The sequence below is a fragment of the Maylandia zebra genome, linkage group LG17, assembly GCF_041146795.1.
Source record: "Maylandia zebra isolate NMK-2024a linkage group LG17, Mzebra_GT3a, whole genome shotgun sequence".
Classification (NCBI taxonomy): domain Eukaryota; kingdom Metazoa; phylum Chordata; class Actinopteri; order Cichliformes; family Cichlidae; genus Maylandia; species Maylandia zebra.
The window spans coordinates 3,277,760-3,295,187 of record NC_135183.1 but is presented as its reverse complement, the minus strand read 5'-3'; the positions used below and the strand labels follow the sequence as shown (position 1 = coordinate 3,295,187).

Here is a 17,428-nt window from a genome sequence, read left to right as displayed (position 1 = left end):
ATCCCAAGAAGCAGCTCTGGAACACGGGCCATAGTTACATGTCGTGTAATTAGTTGCACTGCTTCTGTCCATCCTCTGCTTGAGTTCAAATGCAGAAGCACTTTCAGTTTTGAGTTCATCTAGTCTGCTGTTGTTGTTGTCGTCTCACCCACTTCCTGCTGACCTCACAGTCATGTAATCAGATAGAAACTGCTCTCACTGCACACAGTTAAGAGCCGGGTGTTTACTGTAAGTGCTTTACCCCTGCCCTTTCTGCCTATTTTTCATAGAAGTCAGTACAGTATATGGAAGAACAGGTTCAGCTAGTCCACTGAAGGTGGTTGTATGTGGATTTGGGGGTTTCTTACAGTAATAAAGTAATAATAATGTAAAGTAAAAGACAAGATGCCTTTTTATAAAGTGCTTTGTACAAATAAATGTGACTCACATTATAAATTTATGAAAGACATCAGGTAAGATTTCACTTTATTGTTGTCAGAAAAGTTGAATCTGACCTGATTGTTATAAGCCTTACCTTATATACCTTATAATATAAAGTGCCTTGGGGCGACTGTTTTTGTAATTTGGTGGCATATAAATAAAATTCAATTCAATTCAATTGAGAAGTGTGTTTGTGTGTGTGTGATTAGTCCCAGCTGTGTTTCCCTCCTGGTCCTCATTCCTATGCTTGTGATTATTTTTACATTTGTCTTATATAAATATGATTAAATAAATCCTACTTTATTGAAAAACTGGCTATACCATGATTTGATGACTGGAACAGGAACTCCCTTTATCTACTTGTTGTGCTCCATTATCCCTAGAATCTAGGGATCTCAAAGTCCTCGAGGGCTGGTGTCCTGCAACTTCTCCATGTGTCCCTGTTGCAGCACTTCTGAATATAATTGGTAGGGTCATTAGCAAGACTCAATAGAACTTGACTGCATGCTGAGGTGGCAATTTAGTCATTTGATTCATGTTACAGCAGCGCATAAGTGAATGAACATGCTGCAATAAAAGTACTTTTAGAAGTACATTTTTCCAAACACTTACATTTACTTCAATTTACTTGAGTAGGGTTAGGGGTTGCCACTTCAAAACATGCAGTCAGGTTCTATACTCTTGCTAATGACCTACTAATTTTATTCAGAAGTTTTGCAACATGAAAACACATGAAAAAGTTGCAGGACACCAGCCCTCAAGGATTGGACTTTGAGACCCCTGCCCTAGATGGTATGTAACTAAATCACACTGGCTTTCTTACTAACGGTCATCTATCTGTATTGCTATTACTATTTCTGAGTAAATGTAAGACATGTACATGATTATAGTGAACAAATGATAAAAAATAAACACATTTGAGAAATTACAAAATAATTAGGAATGAAATGCTGTAAAGTATACAGGCTATTATTTGCAAATGATTTATTGGGACTTTAATTAACAGGTCTAAAATCATGTTATTTAACAAACAATATATTGTTATTAACTAATACCCACAAATTCTCACATGCTTATGCCACTAATCATATCATGTTCAGCAATTTAAACTTCTTCATTTTGTTACTATTAAGCTATATCCTGATGTTCATTTGTGTTTCAAGCCCAGGCAGATCATTGTGTGACTGGTAGCCTGAGCCATCATACTTCATCAGCAGTGACGTTTCTGTTTGTCTATTTTTTAGTCTTTTCATCAGACACATTTGCACACTGAAATAAAAGTGTGTGATCACACAAATACCAAACTAATTGCACAACAATGAACACCAGAACACAGAGGACTGCATCACATCCTCCTAACAGGAAGCAGGAAATACAGTCTGAGAAGAAAATGGAAAATAAGTGAGTTGTTGATAACAAAATGGCAACAACAGATATCATTTGCTTGTAAAATTGCTGTCCTACAGACCTTCCTCCACCTGCCTCGGAGGCTTTACGAGGATCATGTGACACAAACTGTTTGTGCCCAGGCTGGAGGCTTCCCGTCATATGCGACATCAAGCTCCGCCCCACTGTGCTCCATCTCACCACATCCATCAGGTCCAAACAAAGTTTCAGGATCAGAATATGGTTTCTTGAGAACTTTGAGAACCCTAACAATCTGCAGGACACATTGATAATAACCTTTAAATGACCTGTAACTGGAGGTACAATAAGTTCACTCAAAGAAATGAAACAGCTGCTAGACATGCAACAAGGCAGGTGATGACTGAAACATGTTTTTCTCCACCTAGTGACGGACTCAATTTAACTGACTTGTACTCACTTCAATTAATTCCAACAATAATGCTGAGGTAAACAAGCACTTCAATGAGAAATTCACTACTTAAGGACTACATTAAAGTTTCATGAAAAAAAAAAAGTTGCCTAACCTCAGAGAAGTCTCCTTTTTCTGCAGCTTGAATTGCATTCTGAGCAATGTAATTGCGTAAGACCACACGGGGGTTGATGCCGTTCATCACTTTGAGTCGCTCCTTTATGATAACAGGTAAGTCACTTGTGCTATCACACTCCCGTCCTAAACGCATCCTGAGATTTAAACACATAAAAAAGCAAGATGGTAGAAAAATGATGGGGGTAAAACAGATATTCCTGCTGATTCATACAATCTGAAACATTGTGTAAATAAGCATGAACAGATATTTAGCTAGGCAGCACTGTGGTGCGGTGTTTGCATGTACTATTTATATGTGGCTTCTTTCCAGTACTTTAGCTTCCTTTCATGGTCCCAAGACATACATGTTTGGTTAAACTGGCAATTCTAAATTTCCCTTAGGTGTGAATGTGAGCCCAGGTGGTTGCCAGTCTCTCTGTGTGAGCTCTGCAAGAGACTGGAAACCTGTTCAGGATGTACTCAGCCTTTCACAGCTCCAGCCACCTTACAGCCCTGAACTGGATAAGCAGAAAAAGCTTTTTGTTTCATATTGGATGGATGGATAGATAGATAAATCACGGCCTTGCTGTATTGGTCCATTTGATCAACCTTTGTTGTTACTATTTATTTTATTTTCAGTTGTTACAAACGGGACAGACATGTCTGGGGGATAGGAAAGGGAGAAAGAAAGAAAGATGAAGGAAAAGGAAAAACAGAGGGGAAGAGGGACAGTGAGAAAGGACACTTAAAAAGAAAGAAAATCTCCCGGATCACCCGTTGAGAGAAAAAAAAGACAGAAAACATGCAAAAAAAAAAAAAAAAAAAAAAAAAAAAAGCGCAACATAATAAACACAACACCATCCATCCATCTCCATCTTCATCCGCTTTATCCGGGGCCGGGTCGCGGGGGCAGCAGCCTAAGTAAAGAGGCCCAGACCTCCCTCTCCCCAGCCACCTCCTCCAGCTTATCCGGGGGAATACCAAGGCGTTCCCAGGCCAGCCGAGAGATATAATCTCTCCAGCGTGTCCTGGGTCTGCCCCGGGGCCTCCTCCTGGTGGGACATGCCTGGAACACCTCACCCAGGAGGCGCCCAGGGGGCATCCTTGTCAGATTCCCGAACCACCTCAGCTGGCTCCTTTCGATGTGGAGCAGCAGCTGCTCTACTCTGAGCCCCTCCCGGATGGCCGAACTTCTCACCCTATCTCTAAGGGAGAGGCCACACAACACCATCGCATTAATCTAGCTAAGTGTAAATAACAGTAAATACTAAATATTGAATGTTGTTTTGCAGCACGCAGGACCAACAGCACAATGTGCTTTGAGGTAGCAGCCAAGAAAGGTGTAGTTTGTGTCTATGAACAGTGCACACCTGTGTGCACACCTGTGTGGATGACCGCGCTTGTATTCAAAAGGTTTCTCCATGTAATGATCTACTAGATGGTGTAGGGAGACATAGCTCCGTCCCCCAGGGCATCAAGCAGGCATGGAGGAGATCCAGCCAGTACATACCTGAGCAGCCAGCCCCAGACACCAAGAACCACCAACATTTTAATAAATAAATAATAAATTAAAATAAAATAAATAATGCTGTTCCATCCCAGCGGTGCTGAAGGTAGTCAGGCCATTAATGGCAAAGGAATGGGCTATCTGAGTCCGGCTCTGGAGGTCATCCATTCAAGGCCTTGACATAACCCCTCTCCCATAAGTGCACAGCAGGACTGTATGTGCCACGCCTGAGGGCATCAGCAACCAGCAGGGAGTGTGGTGAGGGGAGATAGGCCTCCATACTTTGGAGGGCCTGAGATGTTCCCAGAGAGGTGGAGTCTGAGACCCGACCTGACATATAGACACAGACAAACAGGCACACACAGACACAAATGTGCATTCCCACCCTCATGCACACATATACAAACACTTGGCACTCACCCAATGTAAAAACAGACACAAATACATATTGCACACACAATCACACTCCCCAAACATACTCTATACCCCAGGTCCAGGTACCCTCGCCCCCAGAGGGGGAAACCACACCCAGGAGACCCAGGAGGTGTTACCCTTTCCCCTGGGGTGGAGGCAAGCAGACTGCCCCCAGCTCTGCAGCAGCAGGGAGGCCTCACATCCCAGACCCCAATTGGACAGCTAACACCTTCTCCCAGCCCATCCGCCCCAATGGATAATAGAGAACGGGGGTGTGTGAAGATGTGTGCTGCCCACAATATAAAATGAGTTGGATGTGGAGCAGCAGTCCCCAACCCCCAGGCTATGGACCGGTACTGGTCCGTGAGTCGTTTGGTACCGGGCCACGAAAGTTGAGGCTCAGGTGTAAAATTCATGGTTTTTATCGTTTTTATTGTTAACTGTGTTTCCCTGGGTCTTTTCCTGTGTGTTATGAAAAAAAAATTTTTTTTGGTTTTATACTGGTTTTATTTTGCTGTATTTATCCGCTACACCTTAAAGGCCGGTCCGTGAAAATATTGCTGAACATAAACCGGTCCATGGTGCAAAAAAGGTTAGAGACCGCTGATGTAGAGTACAACAATTATTCTTTTGTTTTGCATCTTCTTTTCAGTTTTTCTGGTAAACATTCATCAGCGATGCTATTCCAACAAATCAGAGTGCAACACAATCAATCACAAGTACCCTCAGTGCTCTTGCAGATTGGGGGATCTAGGGACCAAATCAGTTTTTCAATTAATGTGCTGCACCAGCCGCTTTTGTAGAAGCCATAAAAAAAAATTCTGGCTTTCTTTTCATACCTGTATCGACCAATCCAGTGGATCCAGTCATCACGTTGCTTCCTTTTAAGGTCATCTTGGTTGGTCTCGACGAGCTCCTTGAGTCGGCCCAATAATTCAAGCTGTTCGGTCATACCTGGGCTGTCTGCCACCATGCCATACATGAGTGGATTGGTTTGTGCCAGAGACAGGATCATTGCCAGTTCACTAAAAAGAGACATGGTTATGTTTAAAGTTCATTTTAACCCTGGGGTCAAATTTGACCCCATGGTTTCCCTAGAAAACCAATGGGGTCGGCTCTGACCCCATGGGTTCTCCAGGGTTAAGTCCACCTCTAGTGCTTCTTGGTTTTTCCATATATACATATTAGAGTCCTCCACAATATACCCATTTAAAATACCAGAAAACTTAGCTTTAACTTACAGATTATCCTGGTAAGATTGGCTCCCGAATTGCTAGCATATAAAAAGAAGAACAGATGTAACGATTTGAAACTACAGTGGTAAGCAAGGATTCGAGTAACATTGGGAGTATATGGTGGGCAATTGGCAGATCTTATATACATGTTCTGGTTGTTCTATGAAAAGAACATCAGCCACCATACACCCCCTCACCGATCTTCCATTGTTGGCTTATTAGCCACCTTTAGCTCCTCAATAGAGGCACACTGCTCTAGGATGAGGTCCACCACTGAGCCCACAGTGGCTCTCTCACTATCGCCCTCTTCAGGCCAGGGGACACGACTCAGCAAGCGGAAGGTGTTTGTGAAATCGGCACCTGGAAGGCATAATACCAAGGCACAATGGTGACAGAGTGAGAGGGAGAGGACATATAGGTAGCTTAATGATTAGGCTTCCAAGAATCCTTTTTTTTTTTTACCTGTGTTGTGCATGACACGCAACAGATCTGATACAAGCTCTCGGTCCTCTACCTCTTCTATTCTTACAAGGCCCAGCTTTTTCCTCATGATAGATAGGTAGAACGCCTTATACGTGGGCATGAATTCATCCAGGACGGCTCCTGCCTCTGCTGGATCAAGCTCAGAGCCCAACGCCTCAGCTAGGCGAGCCAGGTTCCAGCGGCACACAGATGGCTGTGCTTGGTACGAGTAGCGCCTCTTTTTGTCTGAGGCATTGCTGACAAAGTCTGGATCAAATCTGACACACAGAAAGACGGTCATCATGTATCATATAATACAAGCACAGAATGTAATTTTCAGTTACTATGCCTCCAAACACTGCAGAGTTAGACTGTAAGGCTTCTACTCTCCGCTGCATACCTCTCCATGAAGCCAAAGGGGCCATAGTCCAGGGTAAGACCCAGGATGCTCATGTTGTCTGTGTTAAGGACACCATGGCAAAAGCCAACACACTGCCACTGGGCCACTAGCCTAGCAGTTTGCGTCATCACCTGAAAATAAACAGAAACTGAAAACTGACACACCAGCATGGAATGAACCAACCTAAACGGAGAGTAAAACACGTGAAATTTTTGTTAGTTCTCACCGCTCTGAAAAAAGCCAAATTCCTGTCTTTCCGGATGCTGTGAGCCTGCTGAATTTCAGGATAAAAAGTGCCACCAATATAATCCAGCAGCTGAGCACGGATATCATCCCGCCCGGCACTGGGACCCTGCAGACCTGAGAATTCATCTCGGCCCAGAAAGATTTCAAAAGAGCCAAACCTTCAAAAATGAAAAAAAAAGAAAGAAAGAGCCATGATAGCATCTGTTTTTTAAAAACACCATTATTACTTATATTTTTCTCTCTATACTGCTTCCTGTGTGGCAACCTGATGAATGTAGGAGCGACACGAAGGACAACTGAGCAGCGCTCAAGAATGCGTTGGCCATTGTTGAGTGGATCTCTGCTGACATAAAGGTCAGAGGTAACAAGGGATGCTGCTCGAGTGCTGGGTATCCCTAAGGCAGCCATGGCCTCGCTGCAAAGGAACTCTCTGATGCTGGAGCGCAGCACCTTCCTGCCATCGCCGTCTCTGAGAAAATCCAAAAATATGTCAGATTATTCAGCTCTCAGTAACCATCAAGTGGCCAAGCTATTTTAGCAACTCAAACAAAGGCTGAGATAATTTATGATCAATTCCAATCAAGTCATAATACTAGCACAATTCTTAAAATCTGAGAGGGGCTTTCCCCCTTAACTTCAGCTGCATCCAATGGTCCTTAAAGGTGATTTTTTTTAAGCTAACTTCATCCACTGGGAAGCCATGGGAAAAAAGTTTTTCTTCGAGTGCTAGAAATGTGGTTAGGAAAGATTGAAAAACTACATCCTTTTGTTATTTATTTACTGATTTATTTTTAATTTGAAGAAAACCTTTTCAAAAGCTCTTTACCCCCAGGTCAGTGTGAAAATAATAATAAATAATGGATTAAGACTGCTGAATTATAGCTACTTTCTTTCTTTTAGTTGACAGTCAGATGTTTGCTGTGCATATAACACTTTTGGAATAGTATGATTATTTCGACCTCTGTTAGAGGGAACTTTCTCTGTTTAACCTCCTTAACATTTAATTGAACACCCCTACACTAATCAAATAAGATGGAAAGGCTGGGTGCGCTTATTTGTAACAGGCACACAGCTATTGAGCAGCATTTAATGTGTGCCAGGCAGTTAATCTCTTAAGCAGCTCTGCCCGGGTGAACGCTTTCACGTGAGCTATACTAATGTTTGCTATGTCACTTACTGAAGTGACCTTATTTATCATTTAGCAAGAAGAAAAACGGTCCCGGATGTATAAATATCAACTTTGTCCATGAGATGAGTCTGTATAATGTTTGAAAACTGAGATTAGTATTTTGGTCTAGACAACCCAAAACGTGGTGTCCACATATGTGGGAAGCAAACAATACCTGGAGTAAGGTGTGACTCCTGCGCCTTTCACCTGAACCTCCCATCTCCCGTGTGCACAAGACTCCACTTCACCGAGATACATCACAGCCCCATCTCCGAGCTGACCCGCAAACAGCCCGAACTGGTGCCCGCTGTAGCAGTGCGCCGCTGGCTCGGAGCCTGGCAACAGCCTGGAGCCACTCATATACTCCGGACCCAGAGGATCGCTGAGCACCTCCTGCGCACTCAGGCCCAGTAGCGAGAGCGCTGACTGTGATAGTGCCACAAAAACAGGTCGGACCAGCGGTTGGAGAGCCCGAATTCGGGAGAAACAAGCCTCTGGCACCACCCGAGACCCGGGTTGGTCCGAGTCATCTATTGGTAGTTTTTTCAATACGGTGTTATTGAAAGGTAAGCGCCCCAGAGCCGACGGAACACACTCAGCAGACTCCATGAAGACGTCGTGCGGCTTAATATGAGCCAGTCATTCATAATCACAGCTGTGTGGTGGTGTCTGGGACTTTGTAATGTCAACGAGTGTGAAATAGCCCCAAGGATTCAGTTCTATGAGGTCTAAATTATGTGTATGAAAATATTAAGTTTAGAAATATAATAATTTGTCATCAGTGTTATTTGTAAAAAAACAACAACAAGGGGGGGGGGGGGGGGGGGGGGGCAAAAGAAGTTTATTTGGGGGAACATGGGACGTTATACAAAGAATCTCCAGCAGATGGCGGTAACAAGACGAAGAATGTAACGTAACGTAAAAAAAATATATATATAAAGAAGAAGAAGCCCTTAGCAACAAAAATGCAACATGTATGATGTAAATATGTGTGTTTTTAATATTCATACGTTTTTCCTCTAGCAGCTCGCTTAATTTAGAAAAGAGCTTCCAGTTGGATAACGACCGCGTTCAGAGCTGTGTCTTCCTCTGGCTGTGTGGGTAGTTGTCAGGCTAACAGCTAATAGCAGCTAATCAAACTTTTCAGCACCGATCCGAGAAGAAGATGGATTCAGGGGTTTTAATGGCCACCTCCAGAGGTCGGTTTGTGGAGGAACACTTAACACACTAAAACACATTTTCTAAACAATTAGGAGCAGGTCACAGTTGGGTTAACGCAGACATTTAGGGATTCGTTCCTAGCAAAATTAGCTTAAGTATACAACATACCTTTGAAATTAGCTCTGTATGCTAGCTTATTGTCTTATTCCTGTGTGCTAAGGTTACCTTGACAAATAATTTTACAGCATGTCTTATGAACGTGAATGCTGAATGTACAGACTAGGTAGCAAACATGGGGGAAATGAAGGTAACGGAGTTTGAGAAACATTGTTGTTGTTGAACATTCACTTGGAGGTTGCATTCAAAAACAAAAAGCTCCAGTAGGTAATGAACGAAAACGCTTTTGCTCACTGTGAACTACATAATATTATTGTCTAACACCATATTTGTTTTATTGATTATACCGTTTTTTATTATTCAATACAAAAAAATCACATAATGTCTCGGAAGTAACTGTAAATGATAACTTAAAGTTTACATCCCAAAATCATATATATATTTTGGTGTAATGTAATCGTTAACATCACAAGCTAATGTGATTTTCCAATATGGTGTCTATATACAATTTTTGTCCTATTCTCAATTAAATATAAGATGTAAATTATTTGCATAATTACATTTCATTGTTATTAATTAAATTTTACAGGACATGCAACCTTTTTTTTTTTTTTTTTAAAAAAACAACAAAAAAACTGGATAGTCTGAAACGATGGGCTTTTGGTTAAGCATAAATGGAAGTACAGATTTCAGTGGTTTCTTTTTCTTTACAGGTGACTCATTACCTCTGGCATCACTGCGCCTTCTGGTATCTCCTTTGCAGCTTATGACAGCGTCAATGTGGCAGGTGCTAAAGAAACAGGACGTGATGAACTACTGGAAGGTGGCAGAGTTTGTCTCATTGGTGGTGGATATGGTCCCTGAGCTGCTAATGTGCAAATACAGGACTCAACTGAACCTAGGGTTAAGAGCTAGAGTGAGTACTAATGATAGTTATTTTAAAAAAAATAAGGCTTTAGGCTCATCACCCTCATGGATGCAGATAAACTACATGACTAGTAAACTGTGCTGTGAACAAAGGGCTTTTCTACTTTTTTTCTTCCCCTTAAACAGTATATTCTTGAATTGTGTCGAAATGAAGACCTTGTGAAACCTGAGTTTATCATGCGTTACCTGGACAAGGTTAAATCGTCGCACACCACCCTGGTAGATGTGAGTGTTTATACACAGATTAAGTTTTCATATTCAGCACACCTGTGTTTGACCCTTAATCCACTTAGTCATGGCTTTATGAGGAACATAATTTTTATACATGTGTTGCAGATAGAAGCCTCAAAAGAGGATGTTACAGTTACCTTTCTTGAGTTGATTCAGACTCTCCTCAAAGACCCTGAAGAGAGACAAGACTTTTTCATGGTGAGGCAGCATAATTTACAACCCGTTAAACCAAATGCACCCAATTGTGTTATTTGTAGTGACAGTAAATTTCATATGAAGCAGATTTCTGTTGTCATTATTGTTATCAAGCTACAATACACCATGTTCTTTATTGTTTACTGTAATTAAGAATGCATGAATGAAAATGCCATAAAAGATAATAATGATGACAGAAACAAAATATCCAAAATGTATTATTTTTAGGGGTTAAAATGTTAAAATAATATATTACACTGCTGCAGTGTCTGGGTGTGGTTTTTATTTGGGTTCCAGTAACATTGTTTTTATCACAGGAAGTCTTTCCTGCAGAGTTTGGATCTCAGTATGACCGTGATCTGCAGACGCTGTTTTGGGAGTTCTACTGTCGACTGGCTCAACTGCTGCCTGTTCCTGACGTTGAGCAGGTGAGAGGTGTTGTACTGATAAATACAGTGTGTAACAATAAAATTTGTTCAATAAATCACTATGATTTAGTGAGTCACTATATAGGATCATTGTACAAATACTGATGTGGTAATATAAAGGAAGTGTTATATGGAGGTTTCCCACAAAATTACCAAAAAGACCCCACCCCAATTAATTGTATGTTTACAGCTATTTGGTACAGCTCTTAAGTTTAATGCAGTTTAATACAGCATATATGAAGCTTCAGTAATTTGAGTCTTTGATGTCAGAAAGTTGGCAATTCTACTTTGTGTTTATTATTACAGTCATGGTGATAGTGATGTATTGAGATTTTATAGAGATGTGACATTAAGTTGTCTGCCATTTTGGACAATCATGGTGACAATGTAGGATCAAGTGAATAAGGCCCCAGTCACTCAGGCCTAAAGACCAGTCCACAATCATCTTGTAGCCACTGGTCATGAGCGAAAAATGAGTGTTCCTGATAGTGATGTGTCGGTCGCGAACGAAACGGCTCTTAGAGCCGACTCTTTGAAGTGAACGATGCGAGCCGGCACCTTATTGGGAGTCGTGGGGGTTTTTTTTTTTCTTTCTCTCACCCTCTCTCTCGCACTTTTTTTCCACTTCACTCCGCACGCGAGCCTTGTGCTTTGCGCTGGGAAGAGGGGGGAGGGGCAGTAGTTACACTCTCAGTAGCACAGGAACAGAGCGGGAGGGAAAGAGAGCCAGGGACAACAACGTCACATTAGAAAGGTATAGTAATCATCTACAACTATTTTCATTTGCGGATGATAAAGGATTCAGAAAGTTTATTCATGCAGGCCCATATGACAGAGAATGTGCATCTTCTTTTTGTTTTCGTATTTTAATTTATATTTAATTGTGTTGTGGTTTGCAGTGTTTTGTGTTGTTTCACTTTAAATTTGTTTAAAAGGAAAAAGCTGAAAATTTAAATAGTTAAAAGTTGAAATGTAAATAGTTGGTTTTTGTATTATATGATTTATTTATTACATTTTATGTGGAGTGAATAAATAAAAGTATATTTACAGTGGCCCCTAGAGACAAAGCACATAAAAACTCCAAAACACATACAAAACACAACAGAAGTGCTCCAGGATGCTGGGCGCAGTGTTGAGCTTTTGTTACCTAGTGGCTACACAAGCCAGCAAGTACCAACAACCGGATTTGGTGTGTGGTAGTAACAGGTAAATGAACTTTTTTTTTTTTTTCAATTATTTGAACATATATGAGTGCTTGTGTATAAATACACACACACAATACACATGTGCTTTCAATTGTGTAATTTAAGTGATCTAGGTAGCTCTGGTTTGGAAGTTCAGTTAATGCTAGAAATGTGTTTTGGAGTTTGTACGTGATTTTTGGAGTTTGTATGTGCTTTGTCTCTAGGGGTCACTGTATATATTTATATATAAATAAAACCACTTTTTTTTTTCTTTTACATTAGTAATTCTTTTTGTGAAAGAGCCGGCTCTTTTTAGTGAGCCGAGCCGAAAGAGCCGGTTCTTCAAAAAGAGCCTAAAATCCCATCACTAGTTCCTGACTGGTTGTGTTTGGTTGCTCGAGGTTGATGATAGTTGCTGGGAAAATTCTGAAGCCTCAGTCAGGCAGAGAGTCATTGGCCCTGTACTATGAAGCAAGTTCGGTATACCCAGGATATATTTATTCCATCTGGCTTCAGATTTTTTTTAAAGATTTTTTAAAATATTTTTTAATATACAATAACAATAAAAAGGTTATGTACATAAAATCCAAACAACAAAACTGGTTGAAAACCTACAACTTTCTGTCCATGTAGCATTTATTCCAGTAGTCTTTGCACTATATGCTCATGCTCATCAGTTCACAAAATGTGTTTTTTGTCTAACTCTTAAAGGTAAATGGATAAGAGCTCCTTGTATCCTTGTATTTGTCTAACTCGGTGTCTTTGTTTAGCTTTCACTGTGTCAGCATATTTTACTCTGAGCAGTCAGTTTTAGTAAAGTTTCAAGCCCAATGACACAAGAAATTACTGCTAATAAATTATATGTTAAATGAGTCAAAATAAGTTAAAAATGTATTTTTATTAAAAATATATAATAATAATAATAATAATAATAATAATAATAATAATAATAATAATAATAATAATAATAGTATTATTATTAAAATGCTTCTGCATTCTTAGTCCTAAACCAGTGATGAATCTTACACCTGTTGTAATTTTAGGATCCTGTATGGGTCTGTATTATAGATGTGTAGAAAACTGCAAAAGGTCGAATCAACACGTAACAAATTAATGCTCTTAAATGAAAGCTGTGACCTAATATTTTAAAACCTACTTATTGTAGTGTCACCTGTTATGACATATGGAAAAAGATAAAGTTTATGATTAATACGAACTACATTATGTCACTGCTAATAATGCCACGTGCATTAGTAACACTGTTTAGGAACTGGTAACTGTCTGCACTTCTGAGGATTTAGGCCTTTTCATTTATTTAATCACTTGTACTAATAATGCCTGAACTACAGTAAAGGCACATTTTACTTGATAATACCAATGGTTCAGGTTGTTTTTAAGCTATTTTTGAAGTTCAAACCTGTGTTTAGGTAATTAATTCAAGTATACTGCATATTTATTACCTTTACCACAGACTGTGTCCTGGCTCAGAGCTGAATCCTCTGCATTGGAGGATTGTGTTCATGCAGTCTGTGAACCTGCAGATCTGAAAAATCTGCTCCAACACCACAAAAACCTTGCGCATTTAGAGCAACATGGTTAGTCACTTCTTGCAATCGCATCAATTGTATTTTACATTTTTGTGCAAACCAGTGGAAGTAACTCATGAATCTACCTCATTCCGTTTGTGCAGTTCCACCTTCAAGTATGGGCGACAGCATCGTTTCCTCACTCTCTGCAGTCCTCCCCAGCAGAGGATCAAAATGTATAGAACAGGCCAACGAGTCAGATCCACCACAGGGTACCGGTGAAGACGCACACACTGTGACATTTGTGGATGACATTGCAGTTGAAATAATCGCAGTGACTGATTATGCAGAGGTTGAATTGGGTCCAAGCACTGATATTGAAGTGCTGATGGGAGAACACTGCTTTGAAGGAAGAGGTGCTAATGCAGTGGCTGAAGATTCATTGGTCACATTTGCTGAAGAGAGAGCCAAGGAAGAGGGGTCAGGTGAAGCAGATGAGAAAGAAAGACAAGAAAAATCAAACGCCCATTCAGAAGTGAACATGGTTGACTCGGCATCCCCTCAGCCTGTAATGCCTGCGGGGCCGCATGACTGCCCTGACTGCGAAAAGAAATTCAAGTTTGCGTCTTCACTAATTGCCCACAGAGTCATCCACACCGGGGAGCGCCCTCATCGTTGCAGCGACTGTGGCCGCTGCTTCTCCTTCAGGCAGTCCCTCGACAGACACCGGCACACACACAAAACTGGGCGCAAGTATAACTGCCTCATCTGCGGAAAGATCTTCAACTCCCTGTCAGCACGCACTGAGCACAAGCAAACGCACATGAAAGACTACGTTTACACCTGCCAGCAGTGCAACAAGACATTTAACTGGGAGCTGTCGCTTGCGAGGCATCTAAAAACTCACACTGATGGGCAGACTGCAGACGTGCCTACAGACCGCTGTGAAGATGGGAAAGACTTTGCGATGGCCGAGGCCAACATCAGTGAGGCTAATGTTGAACTCTCTGAACTGCAGTGCCAGGTGCAGGCAGATGATAACTGCAGCCCAGACGGTGAGCAACATAAGGGCAGAGAGCCTCAGGGTCTCATCTCTGAACCTGACAATGATGTCATTACTCCAGTCAAGGTCCGTACAAGTGGGCGCAAACGCAGACCAACCATGAAGATCCAGCTGATAAATTTACAGAAGCAAATGATGACTAAAAGCAGGAAAGAGATCACGAGTGCAAACCCTCCTCCACTGAAGCCTTTGCCTTTAAGCTGGTAAAAACTTGCTTTTGATGCGTCATGTTTTAGATATGGTTTAGCTAGTTCCTGATTTTGTTGTGGTGGCATGATGCATGCTCTCTGAAACATAACATCCTGTTTTGCTTACACTTTTTATTACAAGTGTAGTTGTACACTTGAGTATAAAAATAATGGGAAAGAGGCTGATTAAAATAATTTTTGATTAATGTCTCTTTTCTTTTCTTTTACAGTGCAGAACACTCATATGGGTCACCTGTGGTCTCGTCGAAGGATGCTAATGAGAGCAAGTGTTCTTTAGCATTTTGGAGTTACTGAATCTTTGCACCATTAATACAAAATCCCAGAGAGAACAATTCATAAATAAGATTGAATAGAAAGTTTATTTATAATATTTATATAATATTATAAATGTCAAAGTATTGATAGATGTAGAAATTATAACTTTATTAAAAACGCAAGCACACTAATAAAGGAATAAAAAAATCCATTAAGAAATTGAAATAGTAAAAGAAAGGGCGATCATAAAATACAAATCACATAAACGCAAATCTACAAGGGTGTGCATGAGAAGTGATCAAGGAGGTCACTGATTCTGTTAGGATTGGCTCATTGGGCAGGTGATTTCATGGCACAGGGGATCTGACAGCAAAAGCAAGGTCATCTGGAGGTTTATCCTCAACTGTGGAACAACCAGTTCACCTTGTCCTGGTCAATATTCCTGCTGTGTATAGTTATCGGTACAGTCTTAAATTAATTTTAAAAACTGTACATGAAGGTAGGATTGATGAAGCCAGTGCGAAGTCAGGCTGCCACATAATGAACTACTTGGAAACAGGAGAGCTTAGTTTGTTAATGCTAGAAAAAAAATTGAATTACTTTAAATTCCACCTGACCCCCTCAAAGTCAACTTTTTTTAGTATAAGTATTATATTATGACATATCTAATGAAGCTTCGTCACCTTTGAATCATGTCATTCGATTTACTTTAACTCAAGGGTTATTTATATAGAGCTGTTCAAAACAAGTCACCTCAATATGCTTTATATAACTGTCAAATAGCATTTAGGGTCACCGGCTAGGCGTATCTGTGGCCTCTTATAGTGCATAGCAGTGAAAATAAGCCTGAAGTACCTTATTAAACAACAAAAAATATAAAAGCATGCAACTGTTAAAACACAAAAGTTATAACAATTTATCCAACATTGATTTTGTTTTATTTTTAGTATGTTTTGTTTTTTTTTACTCTCATTTATGATCATTTTGTCAGGTTCTGCAGCAGACAGCTCATCGGCTGCTTTCTCCTGTCCTGAGTGCTCCTTCCATCACTCAGAACAAGCACAGGATCAGCAGCACATCTATGACGTTCACTCCATTGAGATCACTGAGGACAAGTCAGTTCTTCAGGCACTCACAGATGAAGAGGGAAATTTTAGTTGTGCAGACTGCGAGAAAAGCTTCAGGTTCCTTTCCTCACTAAAAGCCCATCAGCGCATCCACACAGGTGAGCAGCCTTTCTCGTGCTCCCAGTGCGGGCGCCATTTCTCTTTCAAACAGTCGCTGGAGAGGCACAAGCAGACACATACCTTGGGACGCCAGTACGAGTGTGTGATCTGCGGGGAAGTCTTCAAGTCCCTGGCTGCTCAGAAAGAGCACAAGAGCACCCACATGGAAAATGGGGAGTACCTGTGTTCAGATTGTGGGCGCGCGTTTACCTGGAAGTCAGCACTGGTGAGGCACCTAAAGACCCACAGCCTGGATGCTGGCAAGTCAGAGGATTCTTACAAATGTCCTCGCTGTGATTTGAGTTTCAGCTGTGCCAGCTACCTCAACAGGCATCTCCAGACTCACCAGGAGGAACGAGTCCATACCTGCAACTGTGGAAAGAGCTTTGCCTACCGAGCAGCTCTTACTGCACACCAGCGTATTCATCAGAAAGAACGGCCACACATGTGCACACAGTGTGGCAAGGGCTTCCTCTACAAGGGAGGTCTTCTGAGCCACATGAAGATCCACTCCAAGGAAATGCCATTCATGTGTTCTTTCTGCGGCAAGAGCTTCAAGAGAGAACGCAACATGAAGAAACACGAGCGCTGCCACACCAGAGAAAACGTTTTCAGCTGCTCACAGTGTGACAAGAGTTTTGTGTACAAGGCAACACTTGTCAGACACGAGCTGACGCATTCAGGTGAGAGGCCGTATCTCTGCTCTGATTGTGGGAAGGGTTTCTTCTCCCACGCAGAGCTTTTGAAGCACGAACGATTCCATACAGGCCACAAGCCCTTCCAGTGTCCCCACTGTGGCAAGAAGTTCACTCAATCTTGCTACCTTACTATCCATCTGCGTTACCACACCGGAGTCCGACCATACGCCTGCAACGAGTGTGACAAGAGCTTCCTGAGTGCCAACCGCCTGAAAAGACACCAGCGAACACATTCAGGGGAGAAACCTTATGTCTGCGGAGAATGTGGGAAGGGTTTCAGGCAGTCTTATAATCTGAAAATGCATCAGAGGACACACGTCATGAAGTTTCCATAGAAATGATTTTCATTGTATTGACTGCATTTGAATTGTGTTGCAGGTAAAACACACTGACTAGAAGTTTGTTTGTCATCTTGGCTTGAAT

At 41.4% G+C, this 17,428-nt stretch overlaps 2 protein-coding genes across 6 annotated transcripts; one reads left to right on the top strand and one right to left on the bottom strand.

Moving 5' to 3' along the window:
• Positions 1 to 1,373: 1,373 nt before the first annotated feature.
• On the bottom strand, positions 1,374 to 8,428 carry selenoo2 (selenoprotein O2). Its single transcript, XM_004573960.3, has 10 exons — positions 7,961 to 8,428; positions 6,883 to 7,086; positions 6,598 to 6,775; positions 6,372 to 6,502; positions 5,972 to 6,249; positions 5,707 to 5,869; positions 5,114 to 5,299; positions 2,352 to 2,508; positions 1,889 to 2,080; positions 1,374 to 1,799 (listed from the first exon to the last, which is right to left on the bottom strand). Exons 1-9 carry the CDS (start codon positions 8,392 to 8,394, stop codon positions 1,913 to 1,915), a joined length of 1,899 nt encoding a protein of 632 aa, XP_004574017.2. The 5' UTR covers positions 8,395 to 8,428; the 3' UTR covers positions 1,374 to 1,799; positions 1,889 to 1,912.
• On the top strand, positions 8,226 to 17,404 carry LOC101472822 (uncharacterized). 5 transcript variants are annotated; one of them, XM_076875538.1, is made up of 10 exons: positions 8,665 to 8,984; positions 9,777 to 9,979; positions 10,117 to 10,215; positions 10,327 to 10,419; positions 10,734 to 10,844; positions 13,500 to 13,623; positions 13,719 to 14,609; positions 14,679 to 14,820; positions 15,036 to 15,088; positions 16,073 to 17,404. In XM_076875538.1, exons 1-10 carry the CDS (start codon positions 8,951 to 8,953, stop codon positions 17,338 to 17,340), a joined length of 3,018 nt encoding a protein of 1,005 aa, XP_076731653.1. In that variant the 5' UTR covers positions 8,665 to 8,950; the 3' UTR covers positions 17,341 to 17,404. The 5 variants fall into 5 exon arrangements, with proteins under 5 accessions (XP_076731654.1, XP_076731653.1, XP_076731652.1 ...); XM_076875539.1 differs by lacking the exon at positions 8,665 to 8,984 and adding an exon at positions 8,226 to 8,351 and having other exon boundaries at positions 13,719 to 14,820; XM_076875537.1 differs by having other exon boundaries at positions 8,666 to 8,984; positions 13,719 to 14,820.
• The last annotated feature ends 24 nt before the right edge of the window (positions 17,405 to 17,428 follow it).

Bases quoted from the DNA above. Each gene is read 5' to 3' on its own strand.
- LOC101472822 (XM_076875537.1), top strand. From the start codon at position 8,951: ATGGATTCAGGGGTTTTAATGGCCACCTCCAGAG. The intron at 10,216-10,326 runs GTGAGTGTTTAT...CATGTGTTGCAG, and splicing joins CGCACACCACCCTGGTAGAT to ATAGAAGCCTCAAAAGAGGA. The intron at 13,624-13,718 runs GTTAGTCACTTC...CCGTTTGTGCAG, and splicing joins TGCGCATTTAGAGCAACATG to TTCCACCTTCAAGTATGGGC.